Genomic DNA, 23,362 nt, shown 5'->3' on the forward strand with positions numbered 1-23,362 from the left:
AGACTCTTTTCTAAAAGCAAAATAATCTCAACCCCACCATAAATAATCTTTTTTTTATTCTTTTTCGTTTTCGAGGCCCAACAATTTAATTTCGCAGCCAGAGGCCCATAAATATGTTTGGGTATATTAAAAAAAGGCCCATCCATCCATGATCCATTCCATCCTCGTGAAAAAAGGAAGAGAAGCTACCTGTTTCCTTGGTTGTAATCTTGCAACGTCACCACTTCTCTTCTAGTTCTAACTTCTACTCCAAATTCCAATGGAAGCATTGACAGCAGAGACACCATCCACGTGGCACTCACCACCAACCATCCCCTCCACTATCTGTGGACTACTCCAGCTCAACATTCAACACGTGGGTCTCCGACTTTCGGGCTCTAATTGTCTACAACCAGTACCAGCGCAAAGGGCTGGTGAAATGTTGACACGTCGATTTTATCATGATGGATTTTCCCTAATTTACCCCCACACTATAATCAAAGGGTTAAAAGGGTGGCATCAAACGTAATTAGACCATCAACCAACCAACCGCATTGAGTCACTCGCATTAACAAAACCCCTCGTCTGTCTCCTCCCCAAAAACCAAAAGCCTCTCTCTCTCTCTTTCCCTAAAACCCTAGACAAACTGTGGATTAGCTAGCGCTGCCCGCCACCATGGCCGTACTCAGCCGCCTCCAGCTCGTTGCATCTCAGCTAACGCGCCGCGGCCTCGGCCTTCCTGCCCGTCGGGGCTACGGATCGGCGGCTGCGGCTCAGCTGCAGTACGATGACGACTATTACTACGAAGATGAGGAAGAAGATCGGAGGACGGCGAGTCGGAATCGAATGTTGGACTCCGACGGGTGGGTCCCGGGGAGAGGGATACAGTGGGTGTTGATAGGGGACAGAGGGGCAAAGAAGCACTTGTACACCGAGAGGCTCTCGAAGCTTCTGGATGTTCCGCACATTTCTATGGGCACCCTCGTCCGCCAGGAGCTCAACCCTCGCTCTTCTCTCTACAAGCAGGTCCCTTTTTTCTTTTCTTGTTCTTCTTGTTTTTACTACTTTCGTTTAATTGTGTTTTGTTTTTTACTCTTATTTTTCTTTTCTTGCTAAACCCTTCATTATTATTACTATTATGAATTATTGCCTTCTGATATAAACCAAATTAAACACCTTTTGATGGCGTTTATGTTTTTTTTCTTCTTTTTGTTTGTGGTAATTTAGATTGCCAATGCGGTGAATGAAGGAAAGCTTGTTCCGGACGAAGTGATTTTTGCATTGTTGTCAAAGAGGTTGGAAGAAGGATACTACAGAGGTGAAAACGGATTCATTCTTGATGGAATTCCTCGAACAAGAATGCAAGCTGTAAGTTTTAAGTTATAAGAAAATCTGAGTTACGTTCATGGTTTGTGATTGTAATTTCTGTGGGAAGTTTAAAACATTGCAATTTTTGTTAATTTTGGATACTAAATGTGGTTTGTGTTCTCTGAATGCCTTGATTTGTTTCTCTTGGTACAGGAGATTGTTGACCAAATTGTGGATATTGATTTGGTAGTGAATTTCAAATGCGCGAATGAGAACTTGGTGAAGCATAATCTAGGAACTGAAAGCTCCTCTGCTTGTCAGGAATATCTTAGCTTGAGCAACTCCATCCCCATGCGTAATCTAAATATGCAGTTGCCGGACGAACGACTGAAATCCTCCACTGCTGATGCAGAGCAGGTATCACTATTGTTCTCTTTTTTGGGGCTGAAGATAGTTGTTTTATGGTTTCCACTTTGTTCTGTTTTATATGTTAGTTTATGACCGTTGGAAAATGGAAATGTGAATTGTTGCTAATTGGGCGGTTATCCATCCCTCTCTTATCTCAGAGCAAGTCGTTGGAAGATTACTACAGAAAACAGAACAAACTCATCGATTTTCAAGTCAAAGCTGCGCCTGGAGAAACCTGGAAGGGGCTGTTGGCTGCTTTACATCTCCAGCATATAAATGCTGTCAGTTCTTCCCAGAAGCTAACTGCATGAATTAGGCTTCTTCTGGGTCTTTTTCGGCTTCCTTATTTTTACGCATTCCGGCAGAGTATAGTAAATATGTAAGATGTGAGAATTACAGAGTTGGTTGAATATTCAACTTAGTTTTGAAAGAAATTTTGGTCTTGTAAGTGTTATTTTATCGTGTGGCTTGCAACATTAGGGTGCAGGTTTGTAATGTAGTGAGTGAGAGATGAAAACTGAGAAGCAGAGAAGACCATGATATCATAGTATCATCATATAAAAGTAAGCACTCAGCTAGCATGGCAGCTTGTTTTGTTGTATTTGGCGCAACTTATGAAATTTTAAAATTTTATCCATTTGGCTCAGCTTCACTAAAAGACTGATGGATGCTCCAAACCCTAGAAGATCAATTTTAATTGAAAATGGAATTCAACTACGTTCAATAAAAAAATAAAAAAAGACACAGAGGAGAGACTATTTGAAGCCCTCATTATTTATTCGTCTTTCAGAAAATATACAAATAAGTCCACTGTGGCTGCTAGAATTCACTCAGAGTCACAAAAACAGTTTGCCATAACTTTTTATTTCTTTATTCTTAGGAAATCATCCTACAGGCACTCAATTATAAAACGTTTCATGAATCTATTAAAATTGCGGCTATTTTGTACAGCGACATCTAGATAGTGATATTGTGACCAAAACCGGAGCACAGATTTACGAACTCCAAAGGGAACAGAACAAATTATTCATCTATATACACGTGGGAACATATATTTCTACATATTAGGGCTACTCGCTATTCATCCACACATCTCGAAGGAGTTCGTATCTGATGGCATTTTGTTGGCTATTCCCCTTTGATACCCAGCTGAGCTTGGTTGCAACTGGTGAAGATCGGGTAGAATCTATGAATATTGAGGCCAAGGGTGAATTCAATTCATCAAGCTCATCATCACTGGTGTATGATTTTCTGAGCACTGAAGACCCACTTCTTCTCAGCTGTGATTGGCCTCCAACCTCTCCAATAATACTCGCAACGGAAGTCGTTGAGGGTGGCAAATAGACTGTACCAGCTCCAGTGCAGGGGACGTTTGTGACAGCCTCCTCCCCAACCTCAAGAGTGTCCTATATTAAAACAAAAGCCACCAAATTGGTTTTAATTTTACAGAGTCTACAGGTTTTTTGGGCTTACTAATTTATAATTATACTACTACAAATTCACCAGAAAACATGCAGCTAGTCTAAAAAATAAAATATTGTATAGATAGCTGATTAGCTCTGTAGAGACAACAGATTGTATAGCTCACTAACCTCGGATTCCAGGGCTTCAAGCACAACGCCAGGAATTGGGTCAGTGCAAAATTCGTCTGGTATAAAAGTGTCGAGAATCCTTTTGATCAGTGGTGCAGCAAACGCAGGGCAAACCTTCAAAACCAAAATTCGAGCACCATGAATAAGAACTGCAAAATACTGACTCTGGAATAGAGAGTCAGAGTCTAATGGAAGGGTCTGAGTTCTTGTGCTAAACCTCTTTTCTGATGGATTTACTTAAGAGCAAGTCCTTTGGAAGCATCATGAGATCACTCAACGCATTGAGGAGATGGAAAGACTTGAATGATTTATCTTGCCTCTCATCATTGTCATAATCGTCATTCACATCTTCAAGTGAGTCATCATCATCATCCATACCAAATAGGTCAGTTAGCCATCTGGACCAGTTCCCAATCTGATAACCATAAGACACGAACGGAGCAAATGTCAGAACTCCTTTCATAACAAAACTTAACATACTGCTTTCGTTCCAATGCTCATAACCATCTGATTTGTAAGGGATGTTCAATCGCAGTAAAAAATTTATGGCACAACACAAGTGTATTCTTTGGTCTCCAGAGATTCATGAGTAATCTAGGTTAAAAAAAGGGAGCATAAGAGATTTTCTATTCACAACATTAGAAAATATTGACGTCTGGCAATTCAAAAACTAGACAGATATAGCAGGATCTTAGAATATATTCATTTATATTATCCATCCCAAAAAATCTGGCATGTCTGGACAAGAAAATCCTAATGTTTAACCCCAGGAAAGAGAAAAAGGCATGGAAGGTGTTCTAGCCACAAAGCATGAGGAATACGATAATGAGTTGACACAAAACCGAGCTTAAAAGACACCTGTACCTGTAATCATGAGTTAACAGTTGTGATTTGACATATAAAAAGATAAAACTTATATCATAAATAGTTTGAGAGATACAATTTGTATAGCTTACCGCACTCTTCAGTTGTGCGCCAGCTCCAAAACTTGATTTCCCAGCTGGAATCGGGAGAACCTTCAAATCACTGATGGGGTCAGACACAGGATCGGTGGGGATCTCATCAGAAGATTCACGAAGAATAGCATTGAACATTGCCACATCTAGTCTAGCCACAGATTGCTCCATTACCTAGACACATAATAGATATCACGCAAATTGCGATGCTGTATTCAAAAGTATTCCATCAATAAAAAAATAAAGAAACAGAAACATCGTGAAACAGATTATTGAATATTTGAGATATTATTTACAAGCATCATATCATTTGGAAAAGAAGATATTTATTAATAACAATACGCAATGATGGAAATATCTGTGTGTATGGATATACCAATCTACCCAACAAAGGCAAGCAGCCACATTCATGTCCCCCAGCTCGTACTGGACAGAGTCTTTCACAAGCATCCCTGAAAGCATTCTTCCAGAGGTCTAATGAAAAGTTACTTTGTTCTTGATCAATTGAACTAGATGTCCTTCTATAGTTTTTCCTCGACCCAGAGTCAACACCTTCTTCATTAAGTTCCTTTGCAGCAACAGACTGCATATGTGGGGTCAAAGTCTGAAAACATTACAGTGAAAGAATCAGATGCAAGACCTTCATTCAGTAAGATAGTATTGAGATTGTAGATTTGAAGGGAAACTCAACGAGGGAAAACAGAGGAAAACAATTACTCTGACCTGCCACCAGATAGATTCAACTATTCGGGAGAAGATCCACGATTCAATCTTCTCCAGTGTAGACATAAATGTATGTGGGTTATCGCAGTCACCGAAACTTCCGTTTAAGAGCTTCATTCCTTCTTTCTTCCCAGAAGAGGGAGCCTTCCATTTTATTGGAGATGACACATTATTTTTTACTTTTCCAGCACCATTCCGGTCAATAGAAGACCCTGGAGACAGAAGTAGTTCTGGTTCCCCGGTAACCTGGCTTATTATTGTTCTCAACACAACGGAATTTGACAGCCAATATGTTAGCCTGTAATCAGAGAAAATTAAAATGAATGAGTCCATAAAACAATTATGAAAACTTCACTTAAACAATTAATAGATGCAGTTCTGAACCACAGTAAAATAAGCAGACAAGCTTCTTCCCCACAAGTACAATCACTTGGTTTGGTGCATCAAGCAGACCATGATTGGATTGGATTTATTCCAAATTTAAATTTTTAAATCTTGGGGTAGGACCCTTGAATGGAAGGTCCATGTCCTAAATGTTAGGCTTATGCAGCCAGAAACACATTTTCTTTTTCTTTTTTGGATCCTCATGCAGTAAATACACTTGAAATTGAAACCTTACAGCTCCGAAAACTTTTGCTTCAAAACATCAATCTCGAAGGTTGATAAGTTGTAAATAAGACATAAAGAAAATATAGAAAACAAGCATTATTAAAATGTACCTTGGGACATCATTCCCACACGCTTTTGTAACCAAAACTAGTCCTGAAATAATACTTCTAGCTGCACTGGCCCTCCTAGAACGGGAACTTTCTTTGCAAGCATGAAGATACAACCTAGAAAGGCGCCGAGCCGGAGCATGGACCTTACTCATAGAACTTCCATGCTCAGCGACTACTGAATAAAGGGCAGCCTCGACAGCCGCAGCTTCTCTCAATTCTCCCTCAAGCAACTTTATCCTGTGTTCCAGCTGATGAATTTTGCTTTCTAAAATGACACTTCTTGTATCCCTAGGATACACCTTAGCATCTTTTCTTTCCTTCCCTCTGAAGCTTACTGCAACACCTGCACTTTTCTGTGCTTCTCCCTGAATACCAGATTCCTTTACTTCTGCATTCTGATCATTCCTGTGTAATGCGTTCTTAGCCGAGTCAATAGCTGACCTAACGGACTTAACATGCTTTATATTTTCCTTCATTCCGAGTGGATCTTGCTTTCCGTTAGCCTCATGTGCAATGAATGATTCACCTTCCCTCTGAGCTTGCTTTTCCTCATCAACATGTTGTCTTTCATCTCTGTTTTCTTGTTTCTTTCTTTCGCTGTCCTCTGTAGAACTATCATCACTAACTGTAGCCTCCGGGCAATCCCTGCCAATTCCCCAAGCTTTCTCATCATACTTGCTACTCTGTTGAATAACAGCTGTGATTTTACTTCCACCATCAAAAACCTTGTCATTAACCTCGTGAGATAAACGCTCATGGCCATTGCTTCTCATGCTGGTGCGGGACTCGTCAGCCTTTTCATTCAATACGGATGCAGATGGAGAAGGGGTGGTCTCTGAACCAACGGCTTTTAGGATTGTTGAACTTGAGCTGGAAGAGTTAGCTACAGAAGCATTACCATTTACTGGGCTTCCAGGGTCAGAAGATAGGTCGACTGATGATGAGCACGATGAACCTCCCTTCATAAATTCATGTATTAAATTTGGTCTTTCAAGCCCTAGTTTTAAGGCTAAGGCATGCTTTTCATTTTTACCTTCAGTGCTATGAGGCCGTGTCTCTTCTCCAGTCTGCAATTCAGTGCCAAAGTGTTATATTACATATTACTGTCTAAGTTATTATAAAAAGGAAGAGAAATCTTGGTTATCTCTCATTTGCAACATATTATACCCATGAGCAGGACCAATGCTGGAGTTTGTAAAGACTGTTGCAGTTACAATGACAAGTTTCCATCAAGAAGAGAAAAAATGAAAACTAAGAGAATCATTACCTCTTGTTTTTTAGGAGACAAAGTGCGATTTGTATCTAAAGCAGAAGAAATTGTCTGAGATGAGTGTGAGGAAACATCATCATCCGTAAAAGAGGCAACTTCGGCTTCCTCAACATATTCTTCATTCGTCAAGCCCGAAACAGATTCACCACCGGCTTTGTCCAGTGATGCCCCTCTCGACAAGCTGTCCCCAGATGAGGAGCTAGTACGACCCTTCACAAAAGGCTGAATTTTGATAAACAGAACTGGTTGATCAGTGTTCCTAAAGCTCCTCTTACTGTTCATTGGAGCGCTCACGCTTATTGTCTCTTTCACAACGCCATGGTCAGCCAAATCTACAATGGCAGTCGCCAACAACTGACCTTTCGTCTTGTCCCTCCGAGGCTCATACAAGTGGAACTCTAAGCAATTCTTTTGAAATGCATCACCATCACCACCACCGCCACCTTTAACAGACATGTCCCTTAGCAGAGTCACAGGTAACCTGAAAGAATGGTTGAATTCAATTTTCCCCTCACCAACAACAGACCCAAGTGAGGGGACAACAGGGTTGGTAGACCCAGAATTGCGGTCGCCATTTTCCCATTGAATCAACACGGAACGGAGTGATCTGAGTGACTGTGATGGGGGCCAAGGCTTAATCTCATGAATATGGATGAGATAATCAATTTGAACCGTGGGGCCCCTGCGGTTCTTCGCCTTTACTCCTAGACCCATGGTTATGGAAATAAACAACACCCTTCTTCTCCAATGTGTTGATGAATTCTATTCACATTCACAAAGCTTATACTCGCAGCACTTGGGATACCAAAAAAAAACACAAACAAAACCAGAAAAGCATGTCACTCAATGATACAATTAGGAACTCCAGGATTATAAAATACAACACTCGTCACTAAATTGGTAATATCTGACCGAAAGCAAACTCATTCAAAGTCATTCAAGATCAAACACCGACAGTCGAAAAGATAAAGTAAATAAATTTAAAAGCAAATGTGACTGGAGTTTCAGCTCACAGCAAATTCGAGCATATGCTAATAATAAATAAGAAGAAATTAGCAAAAGAGAGCTTAAAAATCACGAACTGAGCTCATCAAGACAATCGCCATTAATAGTATGTATGCTTATGCCTAAGCAAGGGAATGCAGAGTTATCAGCTACTAGAATAATACTTGGAATTTGCTTCAAAAGCGTCCGATGCACATATTTCAAGCTCAAAGCAAACAGATTTACCACAAATGCATGCAATCAAATTAAACACAAATTGCAGATTAACAGAAAAACAAAAACAAAAAACTCAAAAAGTAGCTGAGTGATAATTTACCAGTAAAATTAGTGGCCCAAAAAGGAGAGAATGCGAGTGAGACGAGAGAAGAATCGTTTTTGTATCGAATGGTGTACACTTTCAGGGACTGAGAGGCTCGGAGGCCGTCACTGAATGTGCGATTAAAATAGTAAAGAGCATTTAAAAAACAAAAAATAAAAAGTGAAGCTGACACAATAGCGATTTCAGAATTTCCATACTAATTTTATAAGAGCGATGAGAAGTGATTTTTCTCTGGACACGACGAAACGGCGTCGTGCTGGGGGAATTTGGTTCGGTGTTTTTATGGTCGATGTCGTCTGACGTTGGCTGATGGGGACGCCTCGACTGAAATGCTTTCATCTATTTGGAGAGAGTGTGTGGCAGTCGCCGAGTGGGAAGCGAGTGACTCAGTCGGTGACAGTTGGACTCGGGTGCACTGAGCCAACCGACTCGAGTGAGCAGTCCGAGCGTGAAAAGCACGATCGCACGTGGGGGGTGATGATGCTCGTCGCTTTGTTGCTTAGTTGGCTGTGCTCACCGACACATCGCTGTTGTTTTCAGGCACTTGTGTGAGTCAAACTGTCAAACACCACCTCCCGGAGATAGTGGAGCCCACGCCACCATCATCAACATAGCCGTTACATTTTGAGTTTGGGCCACAGCCCACAGCCCACCACCAACCTTCTAGAAATTGGAATTAGAAAGCCCGAGTCATTTTATAGTGAGGATGTTATATATGGCCTTAGGTGAGGTGATATCTCTTAACCGTTAGATCAGACTAACCAATTTAATCCAATGATTAACCTAATTTGATCCAACGATCAAAAAATAGAACCTCACTTAAAGACCATATATAAGACATCATTATAGAATTCTTGTAAAAGCCCATATTTTATCTACTTTATTTTTAATAAAAAGAAAAGGCCCATTAATTATATAACACACACTAAAATTTAGTAATGAACTCAAATTAGTGAATGTTTATGTGGACCAGGTCTTTAGTCAAGACAGTGTGCTCGCTCATTTACTTCATAGTTTGATTTATCTACTCATATATTAGAGTAGTTTAAGATATCGTTTTGTCAAAGGAAAACATTGATCTCAATTTTGGCACAATAATTTAAGAATCTAACAAGAAGTGAGGGTTGAGGATCATAGAAGTGGAGCTAGACTTGGACCCTTCACCCGTCTGTCTGTCACCAAACTGCGTACTTGCTGGTATACGAGCTTAAACTCTAAGCATATGTATATTTGTGAAAGAGGAGGTAGGTTGAGCTGTCCCTTCTATCAACGCAAACAACGGAGGGTTAAGGTTATGATATTGGAGAGTGGTGTGTTGGTGTTTGGTGATAAGAAAGAATATTATAATTCAGGTTGGGGAACACGACCAAACTTTGGTTAGATTCTCCTATTTATTTAACCTAATTTGTATGCAAAAGGTAACGAGAGAATAGGGAAACGAACACAAAATGTCGACTTGAGCGCAGAAATCAACATTATCAAACAAAACTCTTGCTCTTATTTAATATTTTGGGGTAGGTTTAGGAGGACTTGGGAGGAGTAAGAGATGAAATGAAACCCTTCCCTTGTTTTTTAAGATTTCAATCTGACTTTACTCTGTCTAACAACCCAGTAATTTCTTATTTTTGGACGAAACCAACCCAGTATAGTACCCCACCACTATCTAACCAACCAGTGTGTATATATATATATATATATATATATATATATATATATATATATTTAAAGAGTATAGCCGACCGGCTGTACTTGTTAAGTATAATATTCGTGCATGTTTAACCGCTACAGATTTTAAATATAGTATAGCCGCTGGGCTATACCCTTTAAATATAATGTTCATATAAATAGTATCGCCGCACGGCTATACTCTTTCAAACTGTTTAAATATATACGAATATTTAATTTAGCAGTATAGCCGTGCGGCTATACAATTTAAATATAATATCCTGTACAGTTTAAATAATATACGAATGTTTATTTAATAGTATACGGCCGAGCGGCTATAATATTTAAATTATATTAGAATATTTAAAATGTATAGCCGCACGGCCAGACTCTTTAAATATATTCGAATATTTAAAAAGTCTGATCATGGAGCAAAACCAATGGGCGAATGTGGATCTCTTCGATGGGTATTTCCGACGAGCCGATTTGGACCGCGATGGCCGGATTAGTGGCAACGAAGAGGTCGTTCTCTTCCAGGCATCCGGTCTCCCCGAACCGGTCCTTGCGCAGGTACTCTCGCTCTTCTTTATATATGTATATATGATATATCTATATCATAGTGTTGTTGTGATTGTATATTTATAATTGTAGTGGTTGATCGGGCTTTGATTAGATTGTTTTGAATTTTGAGTTCTTTTTTTGGCTGAAGTAGTTAATGTGAGCTCGGAATGTCCTAGTTCTCTGATCGGAGCTGACCGCTTTCATTTTGTATTAGTGTAAATGCGGAATTGATTTTTATTTTGTTAATTTTCTATAGTATAGTGTTCTGTTAGTGAGCTATGTAAGATATGAAATGAAACCCTTCCCTTATTTTTAAAGATTTCAATCTGACTTGACTGGTTTTGCCTCGTCACACATGAGTCTGCATATTACTTCATGAAAAAACTATATAGAAAAAGTATAACAAACTTGAACAAGATTTCAACCTAGTTTTTGGCAACCAAAAACAAGAAAATATTTCAACCTAGTTGTCTTTACAAGCCCACCTCAAGTATCATTCATTTTACAGGCCTTCTTTTTTTCTCTTTTTTTCTATACAAGCAGGAGGAGGAGGCTTCAGAGAGAATATCAGTTGTCCCATTGCACTTGCAGTCAAATTTACAAGTTAGGACGTAGAATCTGATCTCTGATCAGCATCAGCAGTGGCCTGGACTTGAGCTGCATACTGTAAGTTCCAAAGCACATCCTCAAACGACGGACGAGCTGACACTTCTGGACATGTACATTTTTTGGTGATAGATACCACAATTGATAACGACTCTTGTGAGCAAGTCGTCAATACGATTGGATCTACAATTTTTCTTCGACCATCTTGGCTGCCAAACGATGCCTGCTTGCGGTTCATTTACATTACACCACACATCAAAAATTCAGTGCCAGATGTAATGCAAGACATATGGAGACAAGGATTTTATGTTCAAAGTATTTTGATATATTATTCTACAAAATCAAAATTCATTGCAACAAAATTTTTGCATACCATTTCATTTAGCAGAAATGTTTCCCCTTTTCCACTTACTATAGGTCCAACAAGTGACTCAAGTAGTATAAATCCAAAGTTGTAAACATCACCCTCCATATTTGTACTGTTCCTGCAAAAAAAAAATTTGTACATAACAGAATTAACTATTCATATTTAACTTTTGACATGTAAAACAGCAGCAATCTTATTCTGAACAGACAAAAAAAATTTCAAACACTTCCACTAGACTAAGTATGGAAGATAACTTAGACTGTATAAACATGCTAATGGCATCTACAGTTGTATAAACAAAGAATTCATAACTACTATATAATATTTTAACATACTGGCAGAGGGGATGGGTATCTATCGACATTGACAAAAATAATGGTCCATCCATATTCCATGGTAATAATGCATCTAGTAGAAAGCTATTTAAAAAATATAGTTTACATCCATACCATGATTTCGTGCCTTCTCCCTTTGCCTGCAGAACAAGTAGAACGCATCAGAATAACCACTTGGAACCATACTATATGTCGCAAAGTCAAAATTTAATGTAAGTCAAGAAGCATGCCTCAAGTTTTTCACTTTCTTCTGTGATGATGGACATCCCATAGTCACTCAGCTTTGCAATCCGATGCTCATCAAGCAATATATTGTTTGTTTTCAATCGGTTGTTGAAACAACCTGGAATAACCCCAGTATGTAGAAAATGCACGGCCTTCGCAACTCCTATTAGAATTGCCAATCTATCAGACCACTTGAGAACCTTCTCTGGACAGTTTTCTGCAAATATGTTCATAGATGGGTTAGAGTTTGACATAACACACACGCACACATGGTAGTATACACTTCCTAGTGGTAGAATACATGCACAAATAGCCTTGAACATACACTTTCCAGGTATAATGTAACTTTTAAGCTTCTTATAATGTAAATACTGACCTGACAGATAGGTACGATAATTCCCACTGGACACATATTCATTTATAAGGAAGATTCTGTTGCCACTGGAATCATCTTGTCCACCACTGTCAATGCAATAACCCAAGAGGCCAACCAAGTGAGGATGATGAAGCTTTGAGAGAAAATCCAGCCGAACTTTAAGGTTTTGAATTGAATATTTCTTCAATATAGTGAGAAATCGGATTGCAACATGGGTCCCGTTTTCCAACTTGCCTTTGTAAAGCTGAAATCAAAAGAATGGACATCGTCTTTAATGTGCAAAAAACCAAAAATAAATAAATAAAGACAAAGAAAAAGCAAACTTCAGACATGAACTTGTTCATATCAATTGTAACTCTCGGCATTCTACCTTTGCAACACTTCAAAGAGATTATAATGAAAGGGAAATGAAAATAACAGGTCAAAAATCTAGAATCAGGAGAGCTTAAGTGATCATGAAAGAAGTCATAACACATTAAACTCCTGCCCTGTACAAATTACTCATAACTTTCGTGCTTGATAATAAAAAATTGGATACTTCACCCAAAAAAGTATATTTTTAGGTCTGAAGGATACCTTTCCCATAGAGCCTTCACCCAAAAACATAGACAAATCAAAGTTGTTTGTTGCTTCCTTCAACTGTTCAAGTGAAAATATACGACTTACTGAGGCACCGTGTGTCTCTAATTTCGCTGCTTCAGATATGAATCCTACAAAGGGTAGAGCACATATGTTACCATCTTAAGCTTTCAAAGGTACTAATAGATTTCAGAGCATAAAGTTGACATTATACTTTTATGAAAAATCATGCCTTAGGTTTGGGGCACGAGGAATAATAACAATATAATTTGATTGATTTACAACTTACTGGCATTTGCAATGAGCTCAGAGCAAAAACCATTTGGTGAATTATCTGGCACAGCCTTTGCAAATATGTTGTGCTCAAATGTCCTTGAACGGTATCTTCTACGAAAGGAAAGAACCGCAAATGCCAAAAGTACTAAAACAAGAACAGCTCCGCTGATAACACCAACTACCATAACAGTTTCTCTTCCTCCAGATTGTTTGCTGCTTGCAAGAGCCTCTTTACAATATGAAGCCTGATGCTGGTGTTGAGAATCAATTGAAAAACAATTTCCATTGAACTCAACAACTCTCTCATTTGAAGTACTACTCAGGCAAGAAGGAAGATCACCTGTTAACTTGTTATTAGAGATATCAACAAACCCAAGTTTACCACCACAATTTAGTTGGTCAGGGAATGCTCCACTCAGCATATTAGATGCTAAATTCAGATAACTGATGTTCGGCAAAGAGAACAAAGCAGAGGGTGGTGTTCCGCTGAGATAATTGAATGATAGATCAAGGTGCTGAAGCTGACCCAAATGACCAAATTGTGCAGGAATCTCTCCTGAGAATGAGTTCTTGCTAAGAAGGGCTGTAACCAATCCTTGGGGCATCATTGGTAGTTCAGAATCTATATGATTTTCTCTCAAATCCAATACACGCAGGCTGATTAAAGTATCCATATCGGGTAAATTTCCAGAAAGCTCATTGTTAGACAAGGCAATGACAGTGAGTGTCTTGATTCTGCATATTGAAGAAGGAAACCGACCCTTCAATCGATTGTTCTTCAAGCTCAAAATAGTGAGATTTGATAACGAGTCCAACCAATCAGGGACAGTATCATTGAAATAATTGTCCTCCAGTGTTAGAGTGTGAAGTTTGACCATTGTAGATATTTTTGGTCGGAACAGAACCAAATATGAAATTTGAGCTCAAGTCTAAGAATTCAAGTGAAGATAACCGGTGAATCTTATCAGAAAGTGGTCCCCAAATCCCCAAAGACACTAAGCTAAGAACCCTCAAGCTAGGTAGCCTTGACAATGTGGTAACAAAAGAATCAATTGAGAAACTCTCAGACAGAGTATGATTGGGAATTGCAAAACCATTGAAATCATTGACATTAAAAAGCTTATCTCCCATAATTTTCAGCTCAGTGACTGAGTCGTCCTGGCATGAGATGCTCATATGCGCAGAGGAAGACAGGTTACAGAAGTCTCCATAGTAATTTTCCCAAATTTCTAATGAGGAAGGGTACTCTAAATGTTTCCTTAGTTGCAATAAGACTTGGCTCTGAGAGGTTTGTAATTCATGGGTACTTGGAAGACACAAAACCCATGACAGAATTACTGAAATTAACAAGTAAAAAAGTCTCATCGTACAAGTTTCAAGCTCTAACCTCTACTCTCTCTCTTTTTCCATAAAGCTGGAGCCTGGACATAAACAGCTGAACTAAAGCTGGACTATGAACTTCAGGGTAGCGTTAACAATAACAGGCCCATAAATTTTTACGGAGTCTGTGCAAAAGAGAGCTCCATAAAAAAGTTCACCTAGAAAAAAACAGTATTTTGCGGTGAATTTGGACAAGGACCAAGAAGAAATCTCATGAAACCAAGGGATGCATCCTAGCTCTGAACTCCCAAGTCCTCATCAAAGTGTTTTATGAATTTTTCCTTAGTGTCCCAATTCCTCCTTGCAAATTGAACTGGGTACGTTTCCTGGATAATGTAGAATGCTTGAACAAGTTGGTTAAAAGCCCATGACATGGAGAAACAACAACTCTAAGTATTAATCATCCAAAGGATTTTCACAAATAGAAAAAAAGTGGGAGATAAATGCAGATGAGTGAGGTAAGAGACAAACCTTGAAAGGTGGAAGTAAAAACCATTAAGAGCCAAACTATTGTTCTTGGTCAGTGAATGTGTGTGGCAAATTATGACAAGCGGCGCGGCTATTATGGAAGGAAGGAGGAGGTGGTTGGTTGGATGGAAAAGGCCGTACAAGACAGTGTCAGGGCATTTAATTGTGGTTTTTCTGTGGGAGGGGAGAGACTGACAAATGACAATTAATGGGGCCGATTCTCTGAGAGAGACAAATCCAAGTGGGGCAAAGGCTGTATCTTTCTCTCTGTGTGTGTGTGTGTGTGTGTGTGAAGGTTGAAAGTGGAAACAGTGGCAATGGGGAGGCGCTGCGGTGGCCACTGGAGCTGTAAACTTTATAAAAAAAATATTTAAAAATAAAAATAAATAGAGATTTATGGGTTTTGGTTTTTGTTGTTGATGCTCGTGGATTTTCTAACACTCCGCTGGTAATTACGGTATATCGGCGGCATCACATGACACATGGTTTTTCCCTCTCTTGGTGGCTTGGCATGGCATTTGATATAGGTTTCATATGACCAAACTGACCCTGCTTCTATGTTCTTTCTGGTTTACCGTATTTCCGTTTAAGAATTATCACCGGTAACAGTCACACAGCTTTTTAGTTCTAATGACTGTAAAGTAAAATAAACAATGGATGTAAAAGAGGGGGGTTGTTGGGAAATGGCTGGTTTTCTGGGCCCGTTTTCAAATCCACAGGCTATTTTGAATGCAAAACCACGTTGCTGCAAAGCTGTACACTTTAGAATCCCATGAAACTCTGATTACAATAATGATTATAATAACATTACTTTATTATTAGCGCAAGAAAGAAGAGGAAGACGAATCACTCACACCCACCCATCACCCATGTACATTACTTGCTTGCTTACTTACTTCAAATGAGAAAATCATAAATCGGAAAAATCTAGAATAAAAAATAAGGGTGTACTATGTACAACAATCAATAATCTAGTTTTTCTTTTTCTTTTTGGGTATTAAATTATAAATTTTAATTTGAAACTTGCATTACATATTCGATATCAGCAGTTGGTGCAGTGGGTAAACAATAAACTTAACACCTGCCAATAAGAAGGCAATTCTATGCGTTTCTGCACTGCTCATCCTCTTTGGTTAGCCATGCCCATTAAAGCACCTTGGAGTTTCCACAACAAACAGTCTCAGTCTCTGTCTGTACTCTGTATGTATGGTCGTTTAATTAAAGTCTGATGATTCTCTTAAAGCAGTTCCATGGAAAAGCAAGCCATTGTATCTTTACATTTTGGAATAAGACCAACTTTTTAACTTTTGACTAGTTTTTTCTTTTTCTGGTTTGCGCCCGGCAATAATCTAAAGGAAGATAAACACTTACATTTTGATATTCCCGACCAATTATGTTATGCAACGTATAATAATTTATCCACATGCCAATTATGTCATGATAATTTATCCACCAACAATGTTATTCCAATTTTTCTACTAAAGCAGAGGATGAATGAATGCCTATAAAAGGAAAATATCAGGGGCTGGCTGGGAATGAAAAAGCCGTGCCCGTGAGAGACAGGACAGCTGCGTGCTTTCGCTTCAGTGAGTGCTTTTCTTCTAGAAAATGAATCTAGGATTTATCAACATTTGGCATCATTAGCATATTAATATGACTTTTCCAAACATTCAATTTGCCTTTGCCACTACCTCTATATCTAGACAAGTTTCATCATATGCATATTATATTAGTCAAAGTAAAAGTAAAGACAGATTGGGTTCCATTATGAGCACAAGTCAGACAGAAACAAACAAGCATAAAAAGGAGTAAGTAAGCTCTTCTTTTCAGGCAACTCCATTGCAAGTTTCAGCCCCACTCCAGTCCACTTCCATGTGAGTCAGAGTGAGGAACTGAAGCAACCATTCTATAATTTTGTATAATTAATATGAAAAAGAGGAAGAGAAATGCAACTGTGTGTGACATTTTATGTCGTTTATTGTGTAAACTGGGTCAAACTTAATATTAATTCTCGAGTTAAAATTACGACATAGCAACAAATTCCCGTAAAAATTGTCTATTGAAACCAAAAGGACAAGGCACTCTGGGAGACCAGAATGGAAGGCCATTGACGTTGATGAACATACGAAAAGGGGCCAGGAGGATACCCCCATACCACTACTGACTAAGCCAAATTTCTTGCAACAATTTATAGGCCCATCTTTCCCATCCCCACCGCCTTCTCTTTCGTGACAATCATTAACCCATGCATCAACTGCAACCCTACCAAGTACCAACCATGACTTGGCACTTTCAAGGAGCATTAGGCGCCCATATTTTTCTCCAGAAATTAAAAGAAAGAAAACATACCCAAAATAGGTCATAAGAGGCAACGATCAAACTAGGGATCATGCGTCAACTTCGCAATTCAAAGACTAGCTCCTTCAAATTTGTGGGAAGGGAACCACATTGGCCTTATTAAGAGCAATAATCAACTGGATGTTCAAGCTTAACCACATTGGCCTTATTAAGAGCAAAAATCAACTGGATGTTCAAGCTCTCTCTTCTAACTTCTAAAACAAATTGCCCCTCACGTTGGACCACAATTGTAAGCCACTGTCACTGCACAAGGACCACATATAGGCCCTCCAGAAATCAGCGTGCAATGGATATCTACTGAGAAAACATCAAACACACAAAATCTAAGACGTCTCCGTACAAGGATATACTTCTCATTTCCAAAACGATCATCCTTCGTGACGTGTCTTCTCATCTGAAGGAGATTCCAGATAGGAGATTACAAGCTCAGCTGCTTTGCATCCAGAAGCTATTGATTTACCAACCGACAGTCCACCCCTATGGTTACCTGCAATATTCAGAATTTGTACACCACATATACCAAATCATAAGGGGCACCACTCAGCCAGCCTTTTCAGCCAGCCGAAGAGTGAAAATCATCACTCATTCAGATCTCTAATTTTGGGTGAGTTATTTACCTGCATAGAAGAACCCAGGAAGATTTTTCTCCATATTCTCAATTGCTTCTATAACTGAATCATAGTCACGCCCATACAATGGAAATGCTTTGCTCCAGTAGAAATGGCTGCCATTGAGTGTACTTCAAGCTATAAGATAACTATCCAATTTATTGGTAAACACGGGCTCTTAAAATAGAATATATAACAGAAATGATTATATACTTCACAAATGTCGGCTCGCCTTCTGCTCCTAACAAGTGCCTAATGTCAGAGGTAACAATTTGCTTCAATTCATCCCTAGATCAAAAGTCAAAAGAAGAAAAGTATTAGCCACATAACATCATAATGTGCGCATCTGTCTCTCTGTGTGTGTGTGTGTGTGTGTGTGTGTGCGTATGTGTAAGTGAATAATTTAGTATTAATCACACAAATATGAAGGACAAAGAACATGGCTGTGGTACAAAATTAAAAGTACTGAAGCTTCCCATACGTTGAAGCTTTTGCTAGTTCCTTGTTTCGACTTCCCCCAACAAAGGTAGTATAAAGATATAGGTCACTGGGTGCACGATCAGGAAACATCATGGAGGAAAAGAGAGTACCTGTACAGCAGACATACTAACCATATTAGGATAATGTATCAGTTATTCCGTGTCACTGAGCCATAGCCAAGCATTACCAAGAGTTTTTAAGCCGTTTTTCTGCTCTTTAGAGGGAACAAGAACTCCAAACCCCTCAAGGGGTCTCTTAACATTTTCCTTCTTGAAGGTGGTTATGATCACTGATAATGGCATATAAACCACCTGGAATATCGACAGCTAAAAATAAGATATGCTATGACAAGTGCTTGTTCCGCAACTTCTTTGCCAGGCTTAGTGTTGTTCCAAACTTCCAATCATAAATGGAAAGGAAAACGGATATAACCAGCCATGCATACATGTTGAAATTAAATGTCATAAATACCTCAGGAATAAAATCAAGAGGGAAGCGGGTTCCTCTTTTCGTGATCTTCATTTCTTTGACATTGCATAGCGGAGCCTATGACAGAGAAGAAACCTGGACAATTAATATTATATTCCTTCCATAAAGTAATTGTTACATGAAGAATGGAAGGGAAGGCATGTGCTTGCATAGACAAGCCAGAAAGAGCAATTACAGTCCAGCATCTATAAATGAAAATTTTAAAGTTCACTTGTATATTAAATCATAGGACACAGTGAAATTGAATCCCTTGTGAAATATTTTCTTCTATTGGCAGAACTTGGTCATGCACCCATGCAAGCATGATGCATCTAGTAAATTCAATGGAGCAGTTGAAACACATCTGCTGTTTACTCTTCTAGCTCTGCCTTGATTTGTTCCAAAACATAAATGTTTTCGGATAGTAACCATGCCAGATGCACAAGGCATGCCTTGTTAAGCATGATGACAACCAACATCTGTCCCAATGAGAAAGTAAACAAACCACCAAATTCATGTTCTTAAAATAATAAATAGACTAACCGTCATGATTACAGCATCTACAGATAAACGTTGTGAATGCTTGTCATCGTCAGCAACACGGGAAACTGACCAATTTTCTAATGCAGAGTTCCCACCCTGACGGTAAGATAGTGACAAAACCTTTGAGTTCAGTTTAAGCTCATCTTTTTCAAGCTGGTTGCACAAGATATCAGTGAGTGTCTGCACTAAACAGAAAAAGGAAACAAGGGTAAAGCATTTAGTTTTGGAAATAAACAATATGCCACACAGATCTAAACCAAATGTTTTTACAATTAAAGTTCTAACTTTAATAGGAAAAACATAACAGGATAAGAGGAACATTCTACATAAGGTACCGTCAGGAAAAACAGGAAAATTACAAAAAATTGTTATGAACCATGAGGAAGGAAAGTAGCCCAATAAAATGGCACCTGCATTCCACCATGAAATGAAAATGAACCACGCTGACGCTTCCCTTTTTCTACGGAACCCTTTGTTTCTCCACTTTTTCCCTTGCTGGCAGATAATTTTGATTTAATTGCCCCAGATATAACAGAACCAAACCTGATAAAATAGTGAACTTGTTGGTTATGAACATAGATCAACAGACAAGCATCAACTACTGAATATTTTTAGAAAATTTTAATTGTACTAATCACACCTAGTTCACTATAAATATTAACATAAGCAATGATTCTTCTTTGCTTAAAAAAAAACGGAAATATGTGTATAGAACATACCTTTTCTCTATATTCCATATATCTGGAAAAGAATGGCGCATCTGTTTGAAAGATCAGAAGGCAACACAAAAGTATTATTGAAGACATAAAAAAATGATTAGGACCAACAGCTCCATGTTGTAACCCACGAAATGACACATGAAAAAGCACAAAAGCCCATAATTTCTGGTATTGTGAAAGCAAAGTTCAGTTTCTAGGTTTCAACCTTGACCAGACTTGTGAGATAGATACATGGAAAGAGCAGAAATACAGATTTTCAGGTAACAACTGATTAGTTAAAAACAATCATATTAGCTACTCCATGTGAAATATGCACAAGTCACCAAAGACTGAGATATTACTCACAGAAAGAGATTCGGGATCTCCAGCACTTGTTCCAGCAACAAAGGGGTCAATGAGATAATCAACAACCTTACAAGCAAAAGTGACAAAATAGTATTAAAAAACGCAATAATAATTTCAAGAACAATTACAAGGATTTTTACATTCAAAAGACTTGATGTTTAGTAAAATATTGCAATGCAACATGTACCTCTTCCCCAAAATGACGCTGAAAAAACCCACCCACACTGCAGACGATAAGCAAAACACAAGAAGAATATTACAAATTAACAAAGAAATAATAGAGAAGGTGGAAATGCAAAGAATTTTAATGAGATAGAGAAGACTACTACCTTTCTTCGGTGTGATCATTAGAAACTCTTTTGTCCTTCCACAAATATGGCTCTAGAATAATTTGCAGCTGCAATACAGAAATGCAGATTGAATTTGATGCATATGCACAAACAAGATATTTTGCATAAAATCTGTTAAGTGCCAAATAGCATTGCAACATGATTAAATAACAAGGAAACTAACTTGTTGGGCATGCCGTACATTGTAGAAAACTAACCTTTGATTGCGCTGAAAGAAAATTGCTCTTGATCAGAGCGATTGGATTGGTAGGTATCTGATGTGAAAAATGGAGCAAAAGTGATGGTCACAGTCAGAAACAGCCAACTATGTAAGGAAGTATAAAAGCAAAAAATAAAAGAAAAAGTATTCATATGCCTTACTAAATAACCATTACAAGATGCAAACTCATGTAGCAATATAGATGAAACAAGCAATACATACATACCAGCACAGGTGATCCATTCCTCACAATATAACGCTTGTTTTGTGAAATTGGCTGTACCATTGGACAACGACCAATTTAATCAATATAGCAATAGAAAGATCAGTCACTGCCATCTTTCAAACTAAGTTTGAAGCTACAGCACATTTCTTTATAATTCAAAGCTCTAGCAGTCAAGAGTATTCTAGGTAGCTGAAACTAATGTTACAGGACGCGACACTATTACCACACAAACTACACTATATGTGAAACTACAAATGAAATCAAATCCTTACAAATTGTTGCTTTTCTCGAATTCCAAGATCATCAAGCAAAGTCTGGACCTCCTTTTCACTCTCAGTCTGCAACAGGGCAATAAAACCTCAACGTCAGTATGCAGTCATCAGTGGCTGATTCAGGATTCGATATCCGGCTGGGCGAAACTTACATTAAAAGCTCAACGTAATGAGTGAATCTCATTAATAAACATAAAAATATACACCTAGTGGGGGGGACATAATGAGTCTTACCCTCAAATGCATCTCCATACATAAATAAAAGTTTAGCCCCAAGAAAAAAAAAAAAAACAACTTTTTTTTTTTTTTTAAAAAAAAAAAATCCCAACAAATTCTTTGTTTTCTTAGGGTTCAAATTGTGATCGGACATAACAAAAGATAGTCTATTTAATCCAACATTCCAACAAAAAATCAAATAAATTCTCATAATAGCATCAATGCCTTTAATCAAACAGTAACATACCAACAACAAATCAAACATCTCAACAAAATTCCAAAAATCAAAGACCTAATTAATTTCAACAAAGTCAGCAAATTATAATTCATTCTTAAGTAAACCTTAGAATAGATTAGAACACATAACTTCTAACCTATTTAAAATATATTAGATTCAATGTTGTCATATACAACATCTTAAAATTTGGAGGTAGGTAATTAAAGAGAAGATAATTAAAGAGGAGATAATTAAAGAGGAGAGAAATTTTAGGTTATTCATGCATGTGGGTTGCTTTTTGGGTGGGCATAGGTTTGTATGTTTCACAAGGGTTGGCCTATTACATATGGGTATTTTTTTTCTTTTTGAAAAATTTGGAGTAGGCAGCCGCCTACCTTGCCCTGGGCGTAGGACCACCCCTGGCAATCATAATAAGCATTCATGGTTGCCCAGCATTGATTGAGCTACAGAGCATAAATTAACCCGAGCATAAATTAACCCTTCAGTAAATTACAAGTAACAAAATTCACCATTGTATTTGCTCCTTCATCCCAAATCAGACCATCATGTGAAACACTTCTCAACTTCCCTCCAGCTCTTCCCTCAGCTTCAAATACCGTGACGTCGAAACCGTGTGATTTCAGTTTGTAGGCTGCAGCAAGCCCGCTTGAGGAATTGTAACATAAATTCAAAAGTCAAAATTTGGAGGAAAATGGAGAATGACAAAACATATTATACCTGACACGCCTACTTAGTAAAAGCTGTAAAGAAAATATTAAGCAGCATACCTTACACCAGCACCAACAACAGCTACTCTTTTAACAGAGCCTGAAAACCCCACAGAAAATTGTCATTCTCATTACAAGGCTGATAACAAATGCATATAAATTCATTGTAATTTTGCATATGGATTTTTCCACATAGTGTTCCAGACAGACAGCGAGAGATTACTCTGTTCACCTTCCTTGGTAGTTAATGAGGTCATTTGCACTGCTGCTCCTCTCTCTCTCTGCGACTCGAAACCTTCACAAATGACATGGTCGGCTCGTTAAGCCGTTTATGGTAGAGACGATATAATGTAACTGGAGTGGGCCAGTTGATAGTCTTGTAACTAAGGGCAATTACAAGTGGGTCTGGCTATTTCGCCCAATGCTTTTTAATTGGGCTTTCTAAGGGCTTAAAGCTTAATGGACTAAGATGAGACAAACTATAATGGACGTCGCAAGTTCAACTAAGCAACCTAA

At 38.4% G+C, this 23,362-nt stretch overlaps 4 protein-coding genes and 1 long non-coding RNA gene across 6 annotated transcripts; 2 read left to right on the top strand and 3 right to left on the bottom strand.

Moving 5' to 3' along the window:
• The first annotated feature begins 525 nt into the window (after positions 1-525).
• Positions 526-2,332, top strand: LOC103330359 (P-loop containing nucleoside triphosphate hydrolases superfamily protein). The gene is made up of 4 exons (XM_008232925.2): positions 526-1,005; positions 1,207-1,347; positions 1,501-1,704; positions 1,854-2,332. Exons 1-4 carry the CDS (start codon positions 655-657, stop codon positions 2,004-2,006), a joined length of 849 nt encoding a protein of 282 aa, XP_008231147.2. The 5' UTR covers positions 526-654; the 3' UTR covers positions 2,007-2,332.
• Positions 2,333-2,446: 114 nt separating this feature from the next.
• Positions 2,447-8,582, bottom strand: LOC103330360 (EEIG1/EHBP1 protein amino-terminal domain protein). The gene is made up of 9 exons (XM_008232926.2): positions 8,277-8,582; positions 6,953-7,750; positions 5,686-6,752; positions 4,967-5,264; positions 4,620-4,847; positions 4,244-4,417; positions 3,505-3,702; positions 3,288-3,401; positions 2,447-3,101 (listed from the first exon to the last, which is right to left on the bottom strand). The coding sequence occupies exons 2-9, from the start codon at positions 7,667-7,669 to the stop codon at positions 2,766-2,768; spliced, it is 3,132 nt and encodes a 1,043-aa protein (XP_008231148.2). The 5' UTR covers positions 7,670-7,750; positions 8,277-8,582; the 3' UTR covers positions 2,447-2,765.
• Positions 8,583-10,375: 1,793 nt separating this feature from the next.
• LOC148918026 (uncharacterized) lies at positions 10,376-11,429 on the top strand. The gene is made up of 2 exons (XR_016126084.1): positions 10,376-10,514; positions 11,049-11,429. It is a non-coding gene; the product is annotated as an uncharacterized LOC148918026 (long non-coding RNA).
• Positions 10,874-15,782, bottom strand: LOC103330362 (Leucine-rich repeat protein kinase family protein). Its single transcript, XM_089050349.1, is given in 8 exon segments — positions 10,874-11,334; positions 11,485-11,596; positions 11,928-11,953; positions 12,044-12,255; positions 12,415-12,658; positions 12,991-13,124; positions 13,283-14,162; positions 14,164-15,782. Coding segments are annotated over 8 exon segments (2,304 nt in total). The 5' UTR covers positions 14,635-15,782; the 3' UTR covers positions 10,874-11,109.
• Positions 15,783-17,472: 1,690 nt separating this feature from the next.
• HEMG2 (Flavin containing amine oxidoreductase family) lies at positions 17,473-23,199 on the bottom strand. Of its 2 annotated transcripts, none has more exons than XM_008232929.2 (18): positions 23,079-23,199; positions 22,907-22,946; positions 22,649-22,784; positions 21,686-21,751; positions 21,414-21,464; positions 21,186-21,242; positions 20,968-21,035; positions 20,826-20,862; positions 20,639-20,704; positions 20,294-20,334; positions 19,985-20,117; positions 19,575-19,754; positions 19,035-19,109; positions 18,751-18,874; positions 18,565-18,673; positions 18,297-18,371; positions 18,093-18,199; positions 17,473-17,962 (listed from the first exon to the last, which is right to left on the bottom strand). In XM_008232929.2, the coding sequence occupies exons 1-18, from the start codon at positions 23,101-23,103 to the stop codon at positions 17,844-17,846; spliced, it is 1,509 nt and encodes a 502-aa protein (XP_008231151.2). In that variant the 5' UTR covers positions 23,104-23,199; the 3' UTR covers positions 17,473-17,843. The 2 variants fall into 2 exon arrangements, with proteins under 2 accessions (XP_008231151.2, XP_016649535.2); XM_016794049.2 differs by having other exon boundaries at positions 23,070-23,167.
• Between the last annotated feature and the right edge of the window lie 163 nt (positions 23,200-23,362).

This window comes from Prunus mume, linkage group LG4, assembly GCF_029339155.1.
Source record: "Prunus mume cultivar Tortuosa linkage group LG4, ASM2933915v1, whole genome shotgun sequence".
In the NCBI taxonomy this organism is placed as follows: Eukaryota; Viridiplantae; Streptophyta; class Magnoliopsida; order Rosales; family Rosaceae; genus Prunus; species Prunus mume.